Genomic DNA, 19,699 nt, shown 5'->3' with positions numbered 1-19,699 from the left:
AAAAAGGAATGAAAAAGAGCTCAGAAAACAGCAAGACCAGAAACTGCTGTCAGGACACAGCATCAAACTAGTGGTGACACTGCATTCCTTTAAGCCCCGTCATGCCATTCATTAAATAAACACTCATCATGTGTTCGTATCTGTGTTGATTCTCAACTTTATATTTCCATTTGTGACGGCAAGGACCTCTGCAGGGCTTGTGTGGCTGGTATGAAAGGCGATGTAAAGCAGGAAGCAGACATGTTCTCCACCATGGCACATGCTGATGACGCACGTCTGGCACAAGCAAAACGGAGGTGACCTTTGTCATATAATCGGTAGGGCTGTCACAATCATTACATAATAATCGTCTAATTGAAAATCGTTTTCCAGATGTTCATACATTTTGAGCTGTGTTGTGCGCTCGTAGATCTGCTATTTCCACAATTTTCGTCTATTTCCACTATTTGTTTCACATTTATTTATAAGTATAAATTCTTTGTATATTCAGGTTATTTGTCATATCCGCCCTGTGCAACTTTACTAGCCTGATACTTCAGTCCGCACATCACCAGACCCCTGTTGGTGGGTGGTTTGTAGTGTGGACTGAAGCTGCACATATTTTATTTTATTTCGAGCGCGCCTGAAAAGCGGGCGCATTGAATGGGCCAATCAGGGTTGTATGCTTGGGGCACGTGGTTTGGCTGCTCCGGTCCCAGCCCCCTCCAAACAGAGCTCTTGAGCTCACGTGAGACTCGCTCGTGGACTCTGATTGGTGTCCTCTGCCCACGTGAGAGTCTAGTGGACTCTTTGGTCCGTGAAAACTGTCATGGCGGAGTCAGACTCGACTCGTATTATTTTAATAAACTATGAAATAGTGCCGTTTCCTCACGTTTTAATACCATTTTGCACTAACGTAAACATGCAGACATATAATATGTTATGAGAAATAACGTATTTTTGCAATGTCACGCCACGTCGCCGTCGCGTGTGTGTGTGTGTGTGTATGTGTGTGTGTGTGTGTGTGTGTGTGTGTGTGACGTCAATAGGCTTTAGCCCGCCCACGCCGAAGTAGAATCTCCGTCCGTAATCTCAGACTCTCTCCCGAAGTGAAAAGTAGTGTGAGATGTCTGGCGCTTGCAGTCAGGCAACAACTTTACAGCCTAAAAAGCAAACAGAAATGTAATTTTGTATTCATTATGTTCCAATGTTCAACTATTAAAACACGATTAAATCGTTAATCACAATTATTTGTGTGACAATGTAAGATGTCATAATCGTGACAGCCCTAATAATTTGTCATCTGCTGGTTCTCGATGTGCTCAATAGGCTATATCATTTTCTTGATGTATCTAAAGGGCACAGAATAAGTTCCTCACAGTATGGTCTGTCATCGCAAGAAATGGTTGACATGCTGGCACTAATAACAGTCTTGCGATTACAGCCCAGTTACTGCAAAATCAGACACATAATCATATGCTTTTCCTCCTCTCTCATTGACTTCTATGCATACCATCAAACCTTCAGCTCCAGTTTGCCTCCCAGTACGACGAATCTGCCCGCAGGAATTGCCTGAAAAGAAAGTGATGTACCTGTCCTTTCCTTCTTTACAGAGCCTTGGTAAATGGCAAAGAGGGACATGGAGGCAGCTGGCCAGTGCCTCCAAGAGTAAAGATCTGAATTAGTATATTACCGTCTGGGGTAATGGTATTTAACACCATTAAATATTGTTAACTATTAATCACATCAAGACATCAGTGTGCAATAGTCTGCAAGTTTATTTAACATCACATCACATTGGTTTGTCACGTTATTAACGTTTAGAATACCAGTACACACCGGAACCTCGAGTTCTAAGGAAATTTTGCTTACACCCTCTTGGCCTTTATTTAGATTGGCAACTATGATCAGGAGGTTGGATACTGTGGACATGAGCTGCACGCCAGTGTGTTGATTCATGTCAAAACCTCTGTGGGTATTGTATTATGTGTGTGAACAATCACAATCTTCACTAAACCATTAAAGCTCATTTACAAGATCACAACATGTCACACCACGACGTGCCATTTTCAAATCAGGAAGGTAAATGTCAGTGTTCATTCTATTTTCGTAAAGAAAGGGTAGCTGACTTCATAATCCTTTGTTCAAACTCTGGGGGATTGTTCTTATGTTTCTTCACATAACAGGCCCAGCATCCTCTTCAAGCTTAAAAGTATTTGAACGTAACATTTTATCATTGAGCTCCTGCTCCTTTTGTAACCTTAAACAACTACAGTGAAGCAGTTTGAAATCCACATGTTATAAGTTCATTGCCTCGGTCAAAAGTTCAGAGTCAATGGTCTTTTAATCCAAAGAGTGATGATGAGTCTCTAGACACGTTCAGAGGCATAAATGGCAGCTTTGCATCCTGCCTGTATGACAGCCTTCAGGAGCCAGTAGCCAGGAACCTGCAGAGGAAACAAAACAGTGATGACCACTTTTGTTTTGTTTTACCTTTACTGTACTGTACTGTGTACTGTACATACTACTAGTAAGACGCCTCAGGGCGACATGCGACCTCGCCCTAAAGGGTGAGTTGGAAATTCTTGGCCATCTGGCCAGTGATGTATCTCGGACCAGTTACCCATACAGTATATGGAGATCCATGTACTGTATATAGTACATCCAATTTATGCCCATACATGGAGATCCCTGTCTGAACCAGCCGCACAGATATGGGCTGTCTTCCTCCATATATGGGCATTCCCATATAAAGTCCTGTTAGATATGGGCTTAATATTGATGACATCAGGGATCTCCATATGTGGGCATAAAAGGGATTCTGTTAGAGTGGTTCCCATGACATCACAACATACATTATATTTTATGCCCATACATGGATATCCCTATCTGAACCAGCCACACAGATATGGGCCGTGTCTTGGCCATCTGGCCAGTGATATATATATCGATGACATCAGGGATCTTCATATATGGGCATATCACCTGTGATGTCACAGTGATGTGTCAAGGGAACCAACCCATAGACTGTAAAGATGTGTACACACACACAGACAAGCTGTGACATTTCGCATGGTAAACTGCGACCTTGGGTCGCAATGATCTCGCTTCTCCAGTCTAGAGTAGACTGCTGCTCGTGCACTATAGTGTAGGTGCACGAGCAAGATGAGATGACTGATGACGTGAACAACAATGCAATAACAAGACTAGTAGGTGGTTGACATTTTTATCAATCATGTTTCACCACAAGCAGGCCCTGAACCAAAACATACCGTACAACAGTCATACACTCGCTTTACCTGTCAACTACTAGATACTAGCAAGTCCTGAACCAAAACCTACAACATACACTATCATTACCTGACAACTACTGGATAGCAGTGAGCGTGAGTTCAAGTAACCTAAACATTTTAACTTTGACATTAACGATGCACTCAAGAAAGATGCAGGAACGCAGAGTACCAACGAGCTGGCCAAATGTATGGAGAACCGGGTTGACTGGAAGCGAGACCCAGAGACACACCAAATCAGTCACTGGCCAGGCCATCAGCGATTGTCAAACATTTTACAAGAGCCAACGTGGGCCAATACTGTATAAACACTACAGTATATTGTGTTTTATAGGGTTTGAGGTTTCAGGGGGCTGGTTTAAAGTTGGGTTAAAATCGCCATGGGGGCATCGGCAAGAATGCCAGTTGAAGAGTTGGATTCCATTTTGTGTTATGGTTTTATTTTCATTTAACGCATAACCCCAGATTTGAGTTTAGTCTGAGATCCAAGGAAAACTCTCCAACCTCCAGCTCTCATGTCTGCTGCTGCTGCTACTGAACTTGAGGGCAAAGGCAGTTTATGTAGGCAGCTGATTAGGGCCGAGTGGGTGCAGGTGTGGTGAAGTGGGAGCAGGTGAGGTGGGTGGAGCTGTCCATGATGGGCCAGGGGGTGGGACTGTCCAGTGTGAACTTTTGTACAGCCGCCCCAAATCTGCAAGATTTTAACCAAAAAAAAGTCACACTGGGATAGGGCCGCCCCATGAGGAACAGATGGGTACTGGGGGGGGGCTCAGGTGGCGGCCGAAACTGTGGGGGCCCAGGTGCAGGGGAAGGCTCAGGTGAACTGGCTGTTGGAGGCGGAGACTGAGGTTGAAGGTGGAGCCTGGGGTGCCGGAGACGAGGAGACAGGAGGTGGCCGGGCTGCAGGAGGCGGAGTAGGAGACTAGAAGGGAGCCGGGCTGCAGGAGGCGGAGACTAGGAGGGTGCCGGGCTGCAGGAGGCGGAGACTAGGAGGGAGCCTCGGCTGCAGGAGGCGGAGACTAGGAGGGTGCCGGGCTGCAGGAGGCGGAGACTAGGAGGGTGCCGGGCTGCAGGAGGCGGAGACTAGAAGGGTGCCGGGCTGCAGGAGGCGGAGACTAGGAGGGAGCCTCGGCTGCAGGAGGCGGAGACTAGGAGGGTGCCTCAGCTGCAGGAGGCGGAGACTAGGAGGGTGCCGGGCTGCAGGAGGCGGAGACTAGGAGGGAGCCTCGGCTGCAGGAGGCGGAGACTAGGAGGGTGCCTCGGCTGCAGGAGGCGGAGACTAGGAGGGAGCCTCGGCTGCAGGAGGCGGAGACTAGGAGGGAGCCTCGGCTGCAGGAGGCGGAGACTAGGAGGGTGCCTCGGCTGCAGGAGGCGGAGACTAGGAGGGAGCCTCGGCTGCAGGAGGCGGAGACTAGGAGGGAGCCTCGGCTGCAGGAGGCGGAGACTAGGAGGGTGCCGGGCTGCAGGAGGCGGAGACTAGGAGGGTGCCGGGCTGCAGGAGGCGGAGACTAGGAGGGTGCCGGGCTGCAGGAGGCGGAGATTAGGAGGCTGACGAGGAGGTGGACTGGCTGCAGGAGGAAGCGAGGTCTTGTGTTTCCTTATCAGCAGGAGTACTTGATTGCTCTCCTGCAGCCAGTCTGACCACTCCTGATCTGTTTTTGGTTTGGCCATGGCAATTTGCTCATCCGGGCTCGAAGGACCATGCTTTATAGGGTTTGAGGTTTCAGGGGGCTGGTTTAAAGTTGGGTTAAAATCGCCATGGGGGCATCGGCAAGAATGCCAGTTGAAGAGTTGGATTCCATTTTGTGTTATGGTTTTATTTTCATTTAACGCATAACCCCAGATTTGAGTTTAGTCTGAGATCCAAGGAAAACTCTCCAACCTCCAGCTCTCATGTCTGCTGCTGCTGCTACTGAACTTGAGGGCAAAGGCAGTTTATGTAGGCAGCTGATTAGGGCCGAGTGGGTGCAGGTGTGGTGAAGTGGGAGCAGGTGAGGTGGGTGGAGCTGTCCATGATGGGCCAGGGGGTGGGACTGTCCAGTGTGAACTTTTGTACATATTGTGTTTGGCTCATTTCCCTGGCCAACACATTTTGTTGTGTAGCATGTCATTATTGTCATATGCACCTCTTGTGTTCTATAACTTGCTGTCACTGCATCCACAGTAGAGGTCTTCACGGGTCCAATTTGAACTACCCGAACCCAAAAGGACCCGGGGGAAACGGACCCGGACCCATATGGCCCCGTCTATCATTTGGAATTTGAGAACCGTTACCCGATCAGCCCCGAGACGTGATGGATCCGATCCGAACGGCCCCGCCTGTTATTAGAAAAATTGGATCCGATACCCGAGCAGAACGAGAGATCCGAGACCCGAACCTGTCGCCCCGAAATGAAAGAATGCCAACGTTATTATATTAAGAGTTGTATCAGACATATTTCTTACCTAACGTCGCCACGGTGCTGCTGTTGCTGTCAGCGGCGCTGTGCCTCTCGCCAAAAGATGATCTTTTCCCAGACCAGTAAGTCAATGCGGACAGTTTGTAAATACAAATAAATCCATGTTTTTATTCCTTCTTCTTTGGCTATAGCCAATGCTAATGCTATCGTTTTCTGTCGCATGTGTTGTTCATTATATCTTTCTGCTTTGAGTGTCCATTTTGCTCTGCAGAGCATGACAACACGCAATGACAACTCCATTGTAAACCGTTAACCAAAACGTTACGTTAATATCTTTGATAATAATAACAATCCAACTGATACAGTCAGTGTTGTTGTGACTGAGTGAGTTCTACTTCTCAGTTCTCACAACCAATGCAACATATTACATGCTGCATCTTTAGTGCCATCGTGTGGCGTTATCTATTTGGTGCAGTTGTTGCGTTCACTTTCACTTCAATCTCGGCCTGTCTCGGCTCCACTCGGGTAACAGGAGATACCCGGGGAACCGGGGCAGACGGCCCCGGCCCCGGCCCGCCCCGCGGTAAAAGCTAGAAAACGGCCCCGTTACCCGGCTCGGTTCGGTTCGGATCGCGGGTAATTTCGGATCTCGGGCAGGTCCGAAGACCTCTAATCCACAGCTAAGAGTTTGTTAATAATCAAAGTTCTTTCAAGGAACAACAAACACAAACCCTAAAGCTCACAACACACCGCACTGCAATAAAGTTAGATTTTTTTCCTCCCTGCTCTCCCACTTGTTTTTCTTCTTCTCCCTTTCTGGAAAACAACAAAACGATGGCCGCAAAAACTACAATATCTTTACACATGTAAACCAGTGATGTGACAACAAAGTTGACAATTCTGAATGTCATTCTAATCCTAACCTGAATGTTTTTGTAATTGCAAGCTTAACTCAACCATAAAACAACCATGCCTGTAGAGTGCACGGTATATAACTTGATGAATGGTGAATGTTTGAACTTACTGATTCAGCATCGTGGTCCAGTCCAGTGTCATGATGTGCCAATTCATCATCCCGGAACTCCTTGATCAGCTGAAAAAGAAAAACATTCAACTCAGAAGTACAATTGTATCGGGGAAAGGATTATATCCAAGAGAAGCTGCTCTCTGCTTAAATGCTGCCCTACTAAAACAACAAGGATTGTTATTATACCTCGGAATATACTTCCAAAAACGCTTCGATTGCAGAGAACCTTTTTTTTTTTTTTATGGAGACACTGGGCCTTGACAGTAGGCCGTGGTTAGGATTTTCATTTCCGTGTGAAAATAAACATACTGGTCGCCATTACAAGACTGTGAATTTCCACAACATGGACACGATAGTGGCTTCCGGGGCGCGAGTTTCTAAATTCTAGGAGAGCTAAGGCAAAACCACGCCCCGGACTCATTTTTGAAGCTTGTGATTGGCTGAACCGGAGATAGGGAGCGCTACATTGTAGTCACTTGGACCGCGGAGGTGCACCAAAACCTGAACCTATCCTTAACCATTCCTAACCCTAACTCCAACTCTAACCCTAACCCTAACCCTAACTCTAACCCTAACCCTAACTCTAACCCTAACCTTAACCTTAACCTCAGTAAAACAGACACTGAGTAGCTAACCTGCCGACGCTGGTGAAAACGAGCGCTCCTTGCCTTAGCTCTCCTAGAATTTAGAAACTTGCTTCCGGGGGTCTTCAAAATAAAGCGCAAGTGAATGGTGGCACTCTGTAGCCAAATAATTACCAAAATAATGGCATCCCAAGTGTTAATATATATTACATTTTGAATGTTCCTTTACCACAGATGTTCTCAACCCTTTCACACTTGGAATGTAGAAGTTGAGGAATTACATTTTTGGTTCCACAGATAAAAGTAGTAAAAAATAGCAGATCTACAAGCTCCGAATTTTGCCTTTTTCTTTTTGGAAAAGGTGTTCACAAATTGTCACTACACTGTTATCTGGGGACCCAAAAATCCATCCATCCATCCAACTTCACTGTCAGTCCAAACTACTAGTCCTAGTGCAGTTTAAAAAAGGTACAGTAGGTGGCAGTAAATGATTATAATAAAGGGATGACATGCAACCCTGATGCCCAGCTAGGAATGAACCCAGGTTGCAGTTAAGAGTATGTGATCCTAGGGTAGATACCCTCACAAAAACATGCAGTAATCCTGGTCTCAATAACGCCTCCCCCTGGCCAGCCGGGGCACCTGATGGAGGGGAAAGGAACTGGTTGGAATAACGTGTTCCTCCTTCCATGCGCTCCGTCCATACTGGGGAAATCCACCCTGTCAGGTGAAAAGAAACAACTTGGACTACTCGTGCATTGAAGGAAGCATGAGGTCAGTCCGTTGTCTCCCCAGGCACGGCAGAGGGAGAGCAGAGCCCAGGATTACATAGCTTAGGCAATTGGCACTGAGTGAAACAAAATGGGTTACAAAACTGTGGGATAAAAATAAAAAAAAAGAGCATGTGATCAATGTGCGTAACATGTATAATATATAGTAGTTATATATGTACGGAGATTCAACAGTAAAGTGGAGCAATATGTACATACTGTATAGGCATGTAGCTACTCTATAGGTATATAGTTGCATGGCAATTAAAACTGAACGGTCATGTAATATCAAGTATCAGCCCAATAGTCTAGTCGTGGATGGATATCAAAAGGGGGTCCTGGACCCATAAGGGGGTCCTCTAGAGCAGACCAAGTAGAGTGAAAGGTCAAGTTTACTTTTTAAGTAATGCCCATTAAATGTCTGAAAATACACATTAACACAAATCCAACATGATAGTGCTGTCAAACATGTCTATGAAGCCATCCATGAAATCTATGAAGAAGAAATCTGCAACACAATTGTATTTATATCTCTTTCAGCTAAGGGGTTCTTGGTCCTTGGACAGGTCCTTCTACAATTTTCAGTCACATGGTAAATGTCACCTGCCTGGCAGTTTTGAATTCCCTATTGCACCATTGATAAGCATGGAACTGTGTGATATGAATAGCTGAGTTGGCACCTTGGTGCTGGATTTTGACCCAGTGTGGCGAGTGTGACTGGCATCAAGGTGCTGAGAGGGTGTAAAACGTGTGTTTGTGTATTCCTTCTCTGCATGAAATTTAGTTACCCGTGGTCATATCTGTAAACCAAGAAGACCTGGAAATGCTCAGTAGCTCAGTCTTTTAACACTTTGGGTCGATTCATACCGTTATAAGGAGCCTAACTAATTTCGGTTCGGCACCAGGCGAACCCAAATATGGTTCGCATTCCCCGGTTCGGGGGGGCGTCAACCGACTAAATTCGGCTCCACGGTGCTGGAGAAATGTTGTGACCTCCCGACTTAATTTTGGTACTCAGCGGTGTCTTCTCATTCATTCATCCCGGCTCCAAGTTCATATGCTCGGCTGTGAAGCCAATGAAACAGCGGTCGTTTGGGAGGGAGGCACGCCGACTTCCAATGCTTGTCTGGCCGTGTATTGATCGTCGCAGAGCGGATACATTGTCAGGTTCTCGCTGGGAGACACACACACACACACACACACACACACACACACACACACACACACACACACACACACACACACACACACACACACACACACACACACACACACACACACACACACACACACACACACACACACACACACACACACAGCTTTGCTGCGTGTATCGCCAACGCGTCGCCGACCGTTTTAAAGACAAAAGAAGTGCTTAAAGTTTAAACACAACTTTGCTAATTGCTATAGTGTTCCGTGTTGATAGGTTTTCCACGACGAGTTGTGACTGTATGATGACATGCATGCAGCAAGGGAGGCGGCACGTCTATAATGTGAGCTTGTAAATTAAATGTTTTTGACAGAGCTCGATCGAGCGTTTGTGAGTGTGAGTGAGAGAGAGAGAAGAGACCCCGCTGGTGCTGCTGCCTACTGGAGCTGCTACTCACTGGACCTCCAGTCAAGTCAAATTATGTATCCGCCCTGCAATGCTCATTCATCGGCCACAAACGTTGTCATGCCACGGACCTCCAATATTTACAAGCGACTTCGGCACTAGCCGTTAAGAAAGTATGGATGAACTCCCCCCGAACCTAAATAATTTCGGGTCAGGGAGCCCTCCCGAACCAAAATTAGTTAGGTTCCTTATTAGAGTGTGAAACGACCCTTAGACTGCTATAGTTTTGTCATAACTAATGTAAATTACTGCCAAGGCTTTTACCTATTGTTTTTACCTGACTTTCAAAGGGCTCCATGTACACAGCATGTGTCCATTATGTACACTGACGAACGTCTTTTCTTTCACATGTAGAAGAAAGAATACAACCGCGATGATGAAGTTATGGTTATGGTAGAAAACAGGCCGTTTTGAACAAACGCACAATATGGGAAAAGAATCCGAGATATATCCATTTATCTGCAGCCATGATGAATACAAGTGAATGGACAATAGAATATCTTGACTACATCATTTCACAAAGCATCATGGGAAACTGAGTCTTTTCCCTCACTCCCGCCCGGGGGTAGAGTGCTGGCTATTGGTTACCAGGGTAACCAGCTAACACGCTGATTCAATGGAGTTAGGAGGTTTTGGCCAGACAGTGACGATATGCACTGTGAACTACAGCACAAGTGTTTACGGGCAGTAGTTCAGTGTATCTCTCCAAGTACTAAGTTACAGTAGTTTAGTGTCTTTTCTGGGGTACTGACATACAGTGTCTCTTGGGGTACTGATGACATGCAGTAGTTTGGTGTATCTCTCACGTTACTGACATGCAGTAGTTTGGTGTATCTCTCACGTTACTGACATGCAGTAGTTTGGTGTATCTCTCACGTTACTGACATGCAGTAGTTTGGTGTATCTCTCTGGGTCGTTTTCCATCAGCCGTCTGATCTGGCTGTTGTAGTGCTCGGACACGCTTTCTTCCACAGCCACGGTGCACGCCATGGCTCCTTCTTTACCCAGCAGGGCCGAGGATGCGCCTGCACGCACGTATGCACACACACACACACACACACACACACACACACACACACACACACACACACACACACACACACACACACACACACACACACACACACACACACACACACACACACACACACACACACACACACACACACACACACACACACGAAGAAGCAAAGCCTTGGTTAGGCACTACTCAAACAGTAAGCACTGACTGTAATCATTAGTATACGTAGTAAAATCCTCAGCGATCATTTATCCATTTGTAATTAACTCATTTACTACCAATGACGAGATATGACAGATTTATTTTCTTATTGCATTTAATCCAACATTACACTGCCGTTTATCTGCTCAATCTGCGAGCACATTAAAAGGTAAGAAAAACGACAAAAATAACCGGCATACGACGAGTAGTTTGGTTAAATATTTCCGGTTGTAAATGATACAAATGGTGTGTATGATTGTAATTCTATCATACACAGTCTGTGTCTTTGCAAAATGTGTAAGTGTACATACAGTATTACCTGATGACGTCAAGCGCGCCATCACGGGGCACACAGATTGTAAAGAAATGAGACGTGCTCATGGTCACCTAAAGCGAAGCCAGCGATGTTCCACAGAGGCAGCAGGGCGGTGGGTCTCACACGGTGCTCTCCCAGAACCTCGTTAAACTTCTCCAGGTGGCTCTTTTCCTGGTCCCACATCTCCTGCAGGAGAAAAAATACTTTCATCATGTTCTGTGTAGGCCAGTCACAATTTATTACATTATCGCCAAATAGCAATTATTTGAGATAATCGCAATCATTTTGTGATTATTTGATTATGTAATTTTCCACTGCGCTGTAAGCTTGTAGATCAGCTATGTCTACTAGTCTGTCATTTATTTGTATATATAAGTTACTTTTCATGCATGCCTTGTGCAATTTTTGATTTACGAAGCCTAAAAGGCAAACAGAAATTAAATGTGTATTCATAATATGTTAATAGATAATGAAATTGTTAGTCGCAATTATTTGTGTGACAATTCATCGTCGACTTAAGTTTGCAATCGTGACAGCCCTAGTTCTGTGTGTTCCTCTCTTGTGTAACACCGGTTGAGTCCTTCAGATTAGAAGGTTTTTAGGGTCCTAGACAGGGGTGTAACAGTTTGGCAAAAATGTCTTTTGGGCCTCTCAGGATTATTATTTTGCAATCCGTTGCAATGACTCAACATGGATTATAATGTAGCAGTGGGCCCCTAACAGCTGTGCTTCACAACCAGACCAACAGTAAACTGACACATTCCATGTATGGAATAAACAATACAATACAGGAAAAGCACACTGCAGTTAGAAAACCAAGCAAAACAATACTTGGAAGTCAAACTCATTTTAAAGTGCAAACCATATGGTGTCATGGCAGAATAATTATGTGACTGGTATAGAAGATGCACATGAAATTGACTATAATCAGTACATCAGTCATCAGTCACTGCTGGCGTTTTTTCCTTCTATCATTTTTCCCTTTCTCTATCATAGTGTTTTTGTATTTGTTGATGACATGCTGTCAGTAGTGTCAGTGTGTGATGTTGATGAATTGAATACATAGGACCACAATGGAAACAAGTACCCAGGACTTTTTTGTGCTATCTTTTTAGCCTTAATGTCTGACTGTAACTTGTATTGTTTACATTTCTGACTAAGAAAGTATTCAATTAACTAATAACAATTCATATATCTCCATTTCTCTGTAACTATATTTCTATTCAAAATATGCATTATGCACCTTATGTACATGTTACTACTGTATATCTGCTGCTACGTTCCATTGCCTTCTCTTTAATCACGCACCTTATGTACTGTATGAGCTGTCTATGGACCCAGGGACAAAACTGTAGACCTGAACAAGGCTGGGATGGGCAACAGGACAATAGTAGGCACGCAGCTTCGTGAGAAGGCAACAACTGTTGCCACAATTATTCGAGCATGGAAGAAGCTCAAGATGTCTATCAAGCTCCCTCTGCCTGGGACTCCATGTAAAAGGTGAGATCTTGCATGGAGCCCCAGACAGTGTGTGCTTGATAGACATCTTGAGCTTCTTCCATGCTTGAATAATTTACCAACAGTTGTTGTCTTCTCACTAAGTCGCTTGCCTATTGTACAATTTTGTCCCTGGGTCCTTAGACAGCTCTTTGGTCTTGCCCTAGTGGAATAGTTGGAGTCTGATTGATTGAGTGTGTGAACAGGTTTTTTTTTTATACAGGTCAGGTACCAACTTCAAACGTGGGTCAATAGGATGCAATTAATACAGGTAATGAGAGTAGAATAGGACGGCTTCTTAAAGACAATTTTACAGTCCTGTGAGAACCAGAATTCTTGCTGATTGATGGGTGATCAAATAATTATTTCATGCAATATGATTTCCTGTAATTCCTTTTTGGATTGTGTCTCCCATAGTTGAAGCATGCCTAAGATAAAAATTGCAGACCTCTCCATTTTTTGAAAGTGGGCAAACCTGCTGAATTGGCAGTGTATCAAATACTTATTTCCCCCACTGTATGGGCATAAAGATCTGCCCAACAGGCACTCCAACATGGAACACCATAAAATATATGGTGTCTTTATGCCCATATTATGGGCATTCAAATCTGCCCGACACACACACACACACACACACACACACTTTCCTACCTGTATGATGTGTCCCGTGGAGGTGCGGCCCAGTACAGCCATCTGGCCGGCGTAGATCCGAGAGGCGCCGTACTCTCCTGCGTGGTCCACCCTCAGCATGCTGTGGAGCACAGCCTTCTCCTCGCTGTCCAGGTCCGCAGGCAACACGCTGTAGGCCCGCCAGCACTGGAGCCCTGATGCCACAGGAGGAAAAACATCTCTATAGCTTCTGTACTGTTATGTCAATGTATTACAGCAGGATTATTTTATTGTGTATTGTTAGATTAATTGAAAAACACCCGTCCTCGGTTCTGCGCCTTGCCCTTAATTGTGACTGATATGTGATATCATCCTTCTAAAGGCCCATTCCCACTGGGCCAGATAACAGATATCTGGAGAAATATCTCCAGATATCTGTTATCTGGCCCAGTGGGAATGGGCCTTTATGCATGTCTTTTAATGTTATATGAGAGATACATAAAGTGGTTCCTGTGCAAATAAGCCGTGAAGCTTTAATTGACCTTGTACCAGTGATTTGTGCTGTCATGAAACTGTACTTGTTTCTATTGCAAACTGCTAATAAACCCTTCAATTCCTTTTTAATCTTTGTGTGTGTGTGTGTGTGTGTGTGTGTGTGTGTGTGTGTGTGTGGGGGGGGGGGGGGGCGGGGGCATTAGAAAGACAATATGATATCAGTAACTAGGGCTGGTTGACTTTATTAGAAGTTTGCAAAAGAAAAGAAAAGAAACATTAAATGACAGTCAAATTAAATAAACACGGGTGTTTTCAATAAATCTTTTGGTTAAAATGGAGTTTTAAGTTAAAATGGGTTTGTATGGGAAGGGGCGTGTCTGGTAAAATTATGTTCAAATGTCTATCAATACTGAATCAAGCAACTCACAAAAGCCAGATAGACGTTAACATTACCCCTAACATATGTTTAAAAGACAAATATCCTTTTAAAATGTGGTTTAGACAAGAGAGTAGACCCAAGTGTGCCTTTAGTCTAGTGTTATGAAACCTGTATCCTACCCTTGTTAGAACAGCCTTGTCGCAGACTTGACGGGCAGACAGTTGAGACCGCATGGTGTGTGAGCAGGACACGAGCTCTTAAAGCCCCGTGCATGTTATCAATGATACGTGTGTCCGATTAGAAAAACGACACTTGGAGAAATGGTTCCAATATATTTCAGATCAGATCAGAATGACTTTCAGGGATGAGCAGCATGGATGGAGCGACCAAAACACTGGCGCTTGACAGTGACGTAACGTTGGACCCGCCTACCGGTGTTGTGTGGAAATCTGTTTCCCTGTTGAGATCTGTGTCTCTGGAATGCTGGCCAGATGTCTACTGGCTGGGCAACTTCAGCAGACCTCCACCAGTCCACCATAGAGTATCAGTCCACCCATACGATACAGCAGGTGTGTTTCAAATCCTCTATCCTTTTAAACATCTGTGATGTGACTTTATTGTCATATAGTTTACAGGTAGGTGTGTGTGTGTGTGTGTGTGTGTGTGTGTGTGTGTGTGTGTGTGTGTGCGTGCGTGCGTGCGTGCGTGCGTGCGCGCGCGCGCGTGCGTGTGTCTGTGTGTGAGAGAGAGAGAGAGACAGACAGACAGAGAATAGCCCTTCCATCCATCTTCAACCGCTTATCCGGAATCGGGTCGCGGGGGTAACAGTTCCAACTGAGACCTCCAGATTTCCTTATCCCGAGCAACTTCCTCCACTCCCTCAGGGAGTATACCGAGGCGTGCCCAAGCCAGTTTGGAGATATAATCCCTTCCATCTGGTCTTTGGCCTGCCACAGGGTCTCCTCCCAGTGGGACGCGCATCGAGGACCTTCCTAGGAAGGTGCTCGGGGGGCATCCGTACTAGATGCCCGAACCACCTAAGCTGACTCCTTTCCAAGTGTAGGAGCAGCGGTTCTACTCCAAGTCTCTCTCGGGTGACTGAACTTCTCACCCTATAAGGGAGATACCAGCCACCCGTCTGAGGAAACCCATTTCGGCCGCTTGCACCCGCGACCTTATACTTTCGGTCATGACCCACACTTCATAACCATAGGTGAGAGTAGGAACGAAGATTGCTCGGTAGACAGAGAGCTTTGCCTTCCGGCTCAACTCTTTTTTCTTCACCACAGTGCGATTTAGACTGCAAAACCGCTCCTGCTGCTCCGATTCTCCGGCTGATCTCCTTCTCCATCTTCCCCTTTCTCTCATTCGTGAACAAGACCCCGAGATACTTAAACTCCTTCATGGAGTAAAGCCTCATTCCCTACTTGGACTGCACAATCCATCGGTTTCCTGCTGAGAACCATGGCCTCAGATTTTGAGATGCTGATCCTCATTCCGGCCGCTGTACACTCAGCTGCGAACCGATCCAGTGAGAGCTGAAGGTCTCGGACCGATGGTGCCACATCTCATCCTCCAAACCGTCAAAACTGCTCTCCCCTCAAAACCCATCTCTTGTTTTATTTTTTCCCACTAATAAAGTTGTCCTTTTGTTGATTTCTCCTCCGCCCATGTAGCCTAATAGGTAGCCTACTTGCTATACCTGTACATTTTTAAATTTTTGAGATTATTATTATTATTATTAGAGAGAGAGAGAGAGAGAGAGAGAGAGAGAGAGAGAGAGAGAGAGAGAGAGAGAGAGAGAAATCTTAACTAGCTCACATCATTTGCAATTTTCAAAAGGGAAGCAAAAATAGAAGAAAACAAAGCAAAATAAATATTGATATAGGCCTAACTAAATATGAGTAGATATATGATAAAATAATAATAATAATAAAGGAACGAGGCAGTTAAAATAGCAGAGTAATAGACAAATAGACAAACAGACAGAAGTTTGTTTTTGTAACACAAATGGATGTCATGGGTCGTGGCGTGGGTGATATATATACTGTATAAAATAATTGAGACTGATGGAAAAATGTGTTACTAATGTATCACAGGCTGAAGACAGGATAAAGGAATGGTCACATGCAGGGTTGACAGCTGATGTCCTGGCTGGGTTGTGAGTATCAGTCTAGTAGCAGTAGACAGACGAATACTATTGCAAATTAGCTAAGGTAACCCCCCTGCACAAAAAAGGCAGTAAACTTGACCCTGGCAACTACAGGCCAATCTCAATCCTTAGTTCCATATCTAAGGTAATGGAAAAATTGTCTATGAACAGGTGGCTAAATATCTTGAAGAGAATAAACTGATCTACGAGTTCCAGTCTGGCTTCAGAGAGTCCCATTCCACAGATACATGCCTCATCTATTTGAATGATTACATCAAACGTGAAATTCACGATTGCAAATATTGTGGCATGGTCATGCTAGACCTCCAGAAGGCATTTGACACCGTCGATCATTCTATTCTGATTGAAAAACTCAAAGCTATTGGTCTTGATAGCACAGCAGTGAGATGGATGCACTCTTACTTGGTGGGGAGGGAACAGATGGTGGAAGTCAACGGAACCCTGTCCCCCCCCCCTCCCAGTAAACTGTGGAGTACCTCAAGGGAGTATACTAGGACCACTGTTGTTCTTAATATACGTAAACGACATGTCATCTGCTTGTGACTGCAATCTGTTTCTGTTCGCGGATGACTCGGCTCTCCTAGTCTCAGGCAGAGACATATCGCAGGTTGAAAAGGCCCTTAACTGTGAACTTAACAAGATCTGCACCTGGCTCAATGACAACAGACTCTCAATTCACCTAGGCAAAACTGAATGTATCCTCTTTGGATCTAGTCAGAAACTTAGCCTAGTTGAGAACTTCACAATTAAAGTAGGTGACACTGTGATAGAAAGAAAAAACTACATCTGCTACCTAGGTTGCATCCTGGAGGCTAACCTATCCAGTGAAAAAATGACCACCAAGGTAATCAATAAAGTCAACCAACGAATTCGCTTCTTGCAAAGGGTTGCCCTGCTGATCAATATTAAATCCCGAAAGACACTAGGAGGTGCTCTTATTGGGCCCCTCATTGATTACGGAGTCCTTGTCTGGTATCGCGACGCCCCAGCTGCCTTAAAGTTAAAGCTCCAAACAGCCCAAAACAAACTAATTAGGGTTGTGCTTGGTCTCCCTCCTCAGACCCACCTTACCGATCATCACCACGAAAGCGTGGGATGGCTCAAAGTAGCTGACAGAGTACAGCATCTTGCACTGGGCCTGGTGTACAAGATACACTACACCTCCAAGATTCCCATGTACCTGACAAACTACTTCTTAAAGGTCAAGGATGTTCACGATCACAACACCAGAGGCAGCTCCACTAATCATCATCAACGTAGATTTAACACTAAACAAGGCTCTAACTCGTTCTCCTGCTACACCATCAACATGTGGAACGCCCTTCCACAAGCCCTAAAGGAGAGCAAATCCCTAGCCTCCTTCAAAATTGGTATGAAAAGTCACCTTCAGACAGCTGCTACCCGTGACTTGTAAATAGACTAAGCCCCCATGCTCCCCCCCCTTTTTTTCTGCCTTTGTATTTGATGTTATGCTTTTGAAACTGATATTATCCTAGATAAAGTACTATGTTCTATCCGTCTGTCTTTCAATGTTATATGAGATACTTAAAGTGTGGTTCCTGTGGAAATAAGCCTCGGCTTTCTAGGATCTCCTTTTAGTTGACCTTGTACCAGTGATTTGTACTGTCATGAAACTGTACTTTTTTCTATTGCAAACTTCTAATAAATTCTTCAATCAATCAATCAAAAGCTGACATAGCGTTTTGTGTCTTTAATTTCTATCGTTGTCTTTTTTAAGGTAAGCACCTTGCAACATCTCTACTGGTCTGCAACCCGAGTGCAAGAAGAACATGCTAGTGAGAGTGATCCAGCATCCTGCACAACCCATAAACCAAGGTCAACAGGTACGTACTGGAGGCAGTGGTGGAAAAATCACACCTGGTGTGAAGTGAGCCATGCTATGTATGAGTTAATTTCATTAAGTGTCCCGCTGGCCAATCACAGTGCGTCCTGGGCATACAACACACTTTGAGACGTTTGTGCCAAGATGTAGGCCATATCTAGACCAGATGTAGGCCATATCTAGGCCAGATGTAGGCCATATCTAGGCCAGATGTAGGCCATATCTAGGCCAGATGTAGGCCATATCTAGGCCAGATGTAGGCCATATCTAGGCCAGATGTAGGCCATATCTAGACCAGATGTAGGCCATATCTAGACCAAATGTAGGCCATATCTAGACCAGATGTAGGCCATATCTAGGCATCTGACAAAGCCAGATGTTGGAGCTTAGCTCGTTCCTGGAGCACCGCTCAAAAGGTACTATTTCAGTCTATTGGGCTATTTCTGAGATCAGTGCAGATCTGCAATAAAGTAAGGGGGAGGTGTAGCAATGGCCGTCAGCGTCGGCGTGTGTGACAAAGTTGTCAAAACGCTAGTCACGTGATGGATTGGCACACCCCCACACACACACACACACATTCAGTGAAGGCAGTTCAGAACTTCAGGGAAACACCCCAAATATTGGTGTGAGCGCACCATGTTTCTAAAACCACATATTGGGACATGGTCTGAAAATATTCAGTTTTGGGATTTATTTTGGCTTTAATCCCTGAATCCTGCAATGATACCAATACGTTTGTACATTTTGTATCAAAATGTACTTTAAGTATCAAAAGTAGAAAGTACTCATTAAGCAGAATGTCCCAAGTTTTCACATGTATACAAAATGTATCAGAGTCTCAAAGCTGGCACAAGCAGACTGAAGAACGGTTTCCTCAGCAGGCTAAAAGTCTGCTAAATGAAAGAAAAAGAAAAAAAAGAAAAAAACAATGAACATCTTCTGTGGTTTTAAACCTTATTTTAGAAGTTTAGTGTTGCTATTTATGCATTGTTTTTATTCTTTTTGTGTATTAAGTAGCACCCCCAACCTACGTTTTTCACAGTGCATGTACTTGTACATCCTTGTGGCAATAAACCTCTTGAATCTTGAATGTGTTATGGGTCCATTTGGTTTCATGTGTACAGTCTGACTTAAATTAACACTCAGGACATTGCAGTTTAGTGTAGGAAAAAAATCGAAAGAATTGTTTGAAATTAAAATGACACTTAATGTAACACACAAGGAGAGCAAAACACAAAGTAAGGCACTGTTAAGGTGCGTTTTTCGGGCCGAATATCTGAGTGAATTTCAGAGTGCGTGAATAAAAAAATCAACCTCACGTTATGTCAATCACGTTTGCACACTGCCGGGACCAGGGTTGATTTTTTTCCGATTTTCGCAGCTGTTGCACTGAGTCCCTTGCTCTCTCTCCCTTTCCTCTCTCTTTTCCTGGCTTTTGGATTTCGGATTTCCAAAACGCAACGAAAACACGCAGTGCAGTGTGCAACCACCCTTATGGTCA

General features: G+C 44.7%; 1 protein-coding gene across 1 annotated transcript; it reads right to left on the bottom strand.

Annotated features, from left to right (window-relative positions):
• Window positions 1-1,781: 1,781 nt before the first annotated feature.
• Window positions 1,782-14,553, bottom strand: LOC308284170 (5-demethoxyubiquinone hydroxylase, mitochondrial-like). Its single transcript, XM_080724720.1, has 6 exons — window positions 14,362-14,553; window positions 13,351-13,523; window positions 11,274-11,388; window positions 10,550-10,689; window positions 6,693-6,761; window positions 1,782-2,426 (listed from the first exon to the last, which is right to left on the bottom strand). Exons 1-6 carry the CDS (start codon window positions 14,453-14,455, stop codon window positions 2,349-2,351), a joined length of 669 nt encoding a protein of 222 aa, XP_080580846.1. The 5' UTR covers window positions 14,456-14,553; the 3' UTR covers window positions 1,782-2,348.
• Window positions 14,554-19,699: the final 5,146 nt, after the last annotated feature.

The sequence above is a fragment of the Nannobrachium achirus genome (assembly GCF_963921795.1).
Source record: "Nannobrachium achirus genome assembly, chromosome: 4".
Classification (NCBI taxonomy): domain Eukaryota; kingdom Metazoa; phylum Chordata; class Actinopteri; order Myctophiformes; family Myctophidae; genus Nannobrachium; species Nannobrachium achirus.
This window is presented reverse-complemented; position numbering and strand designations above follow the sequence as displayed.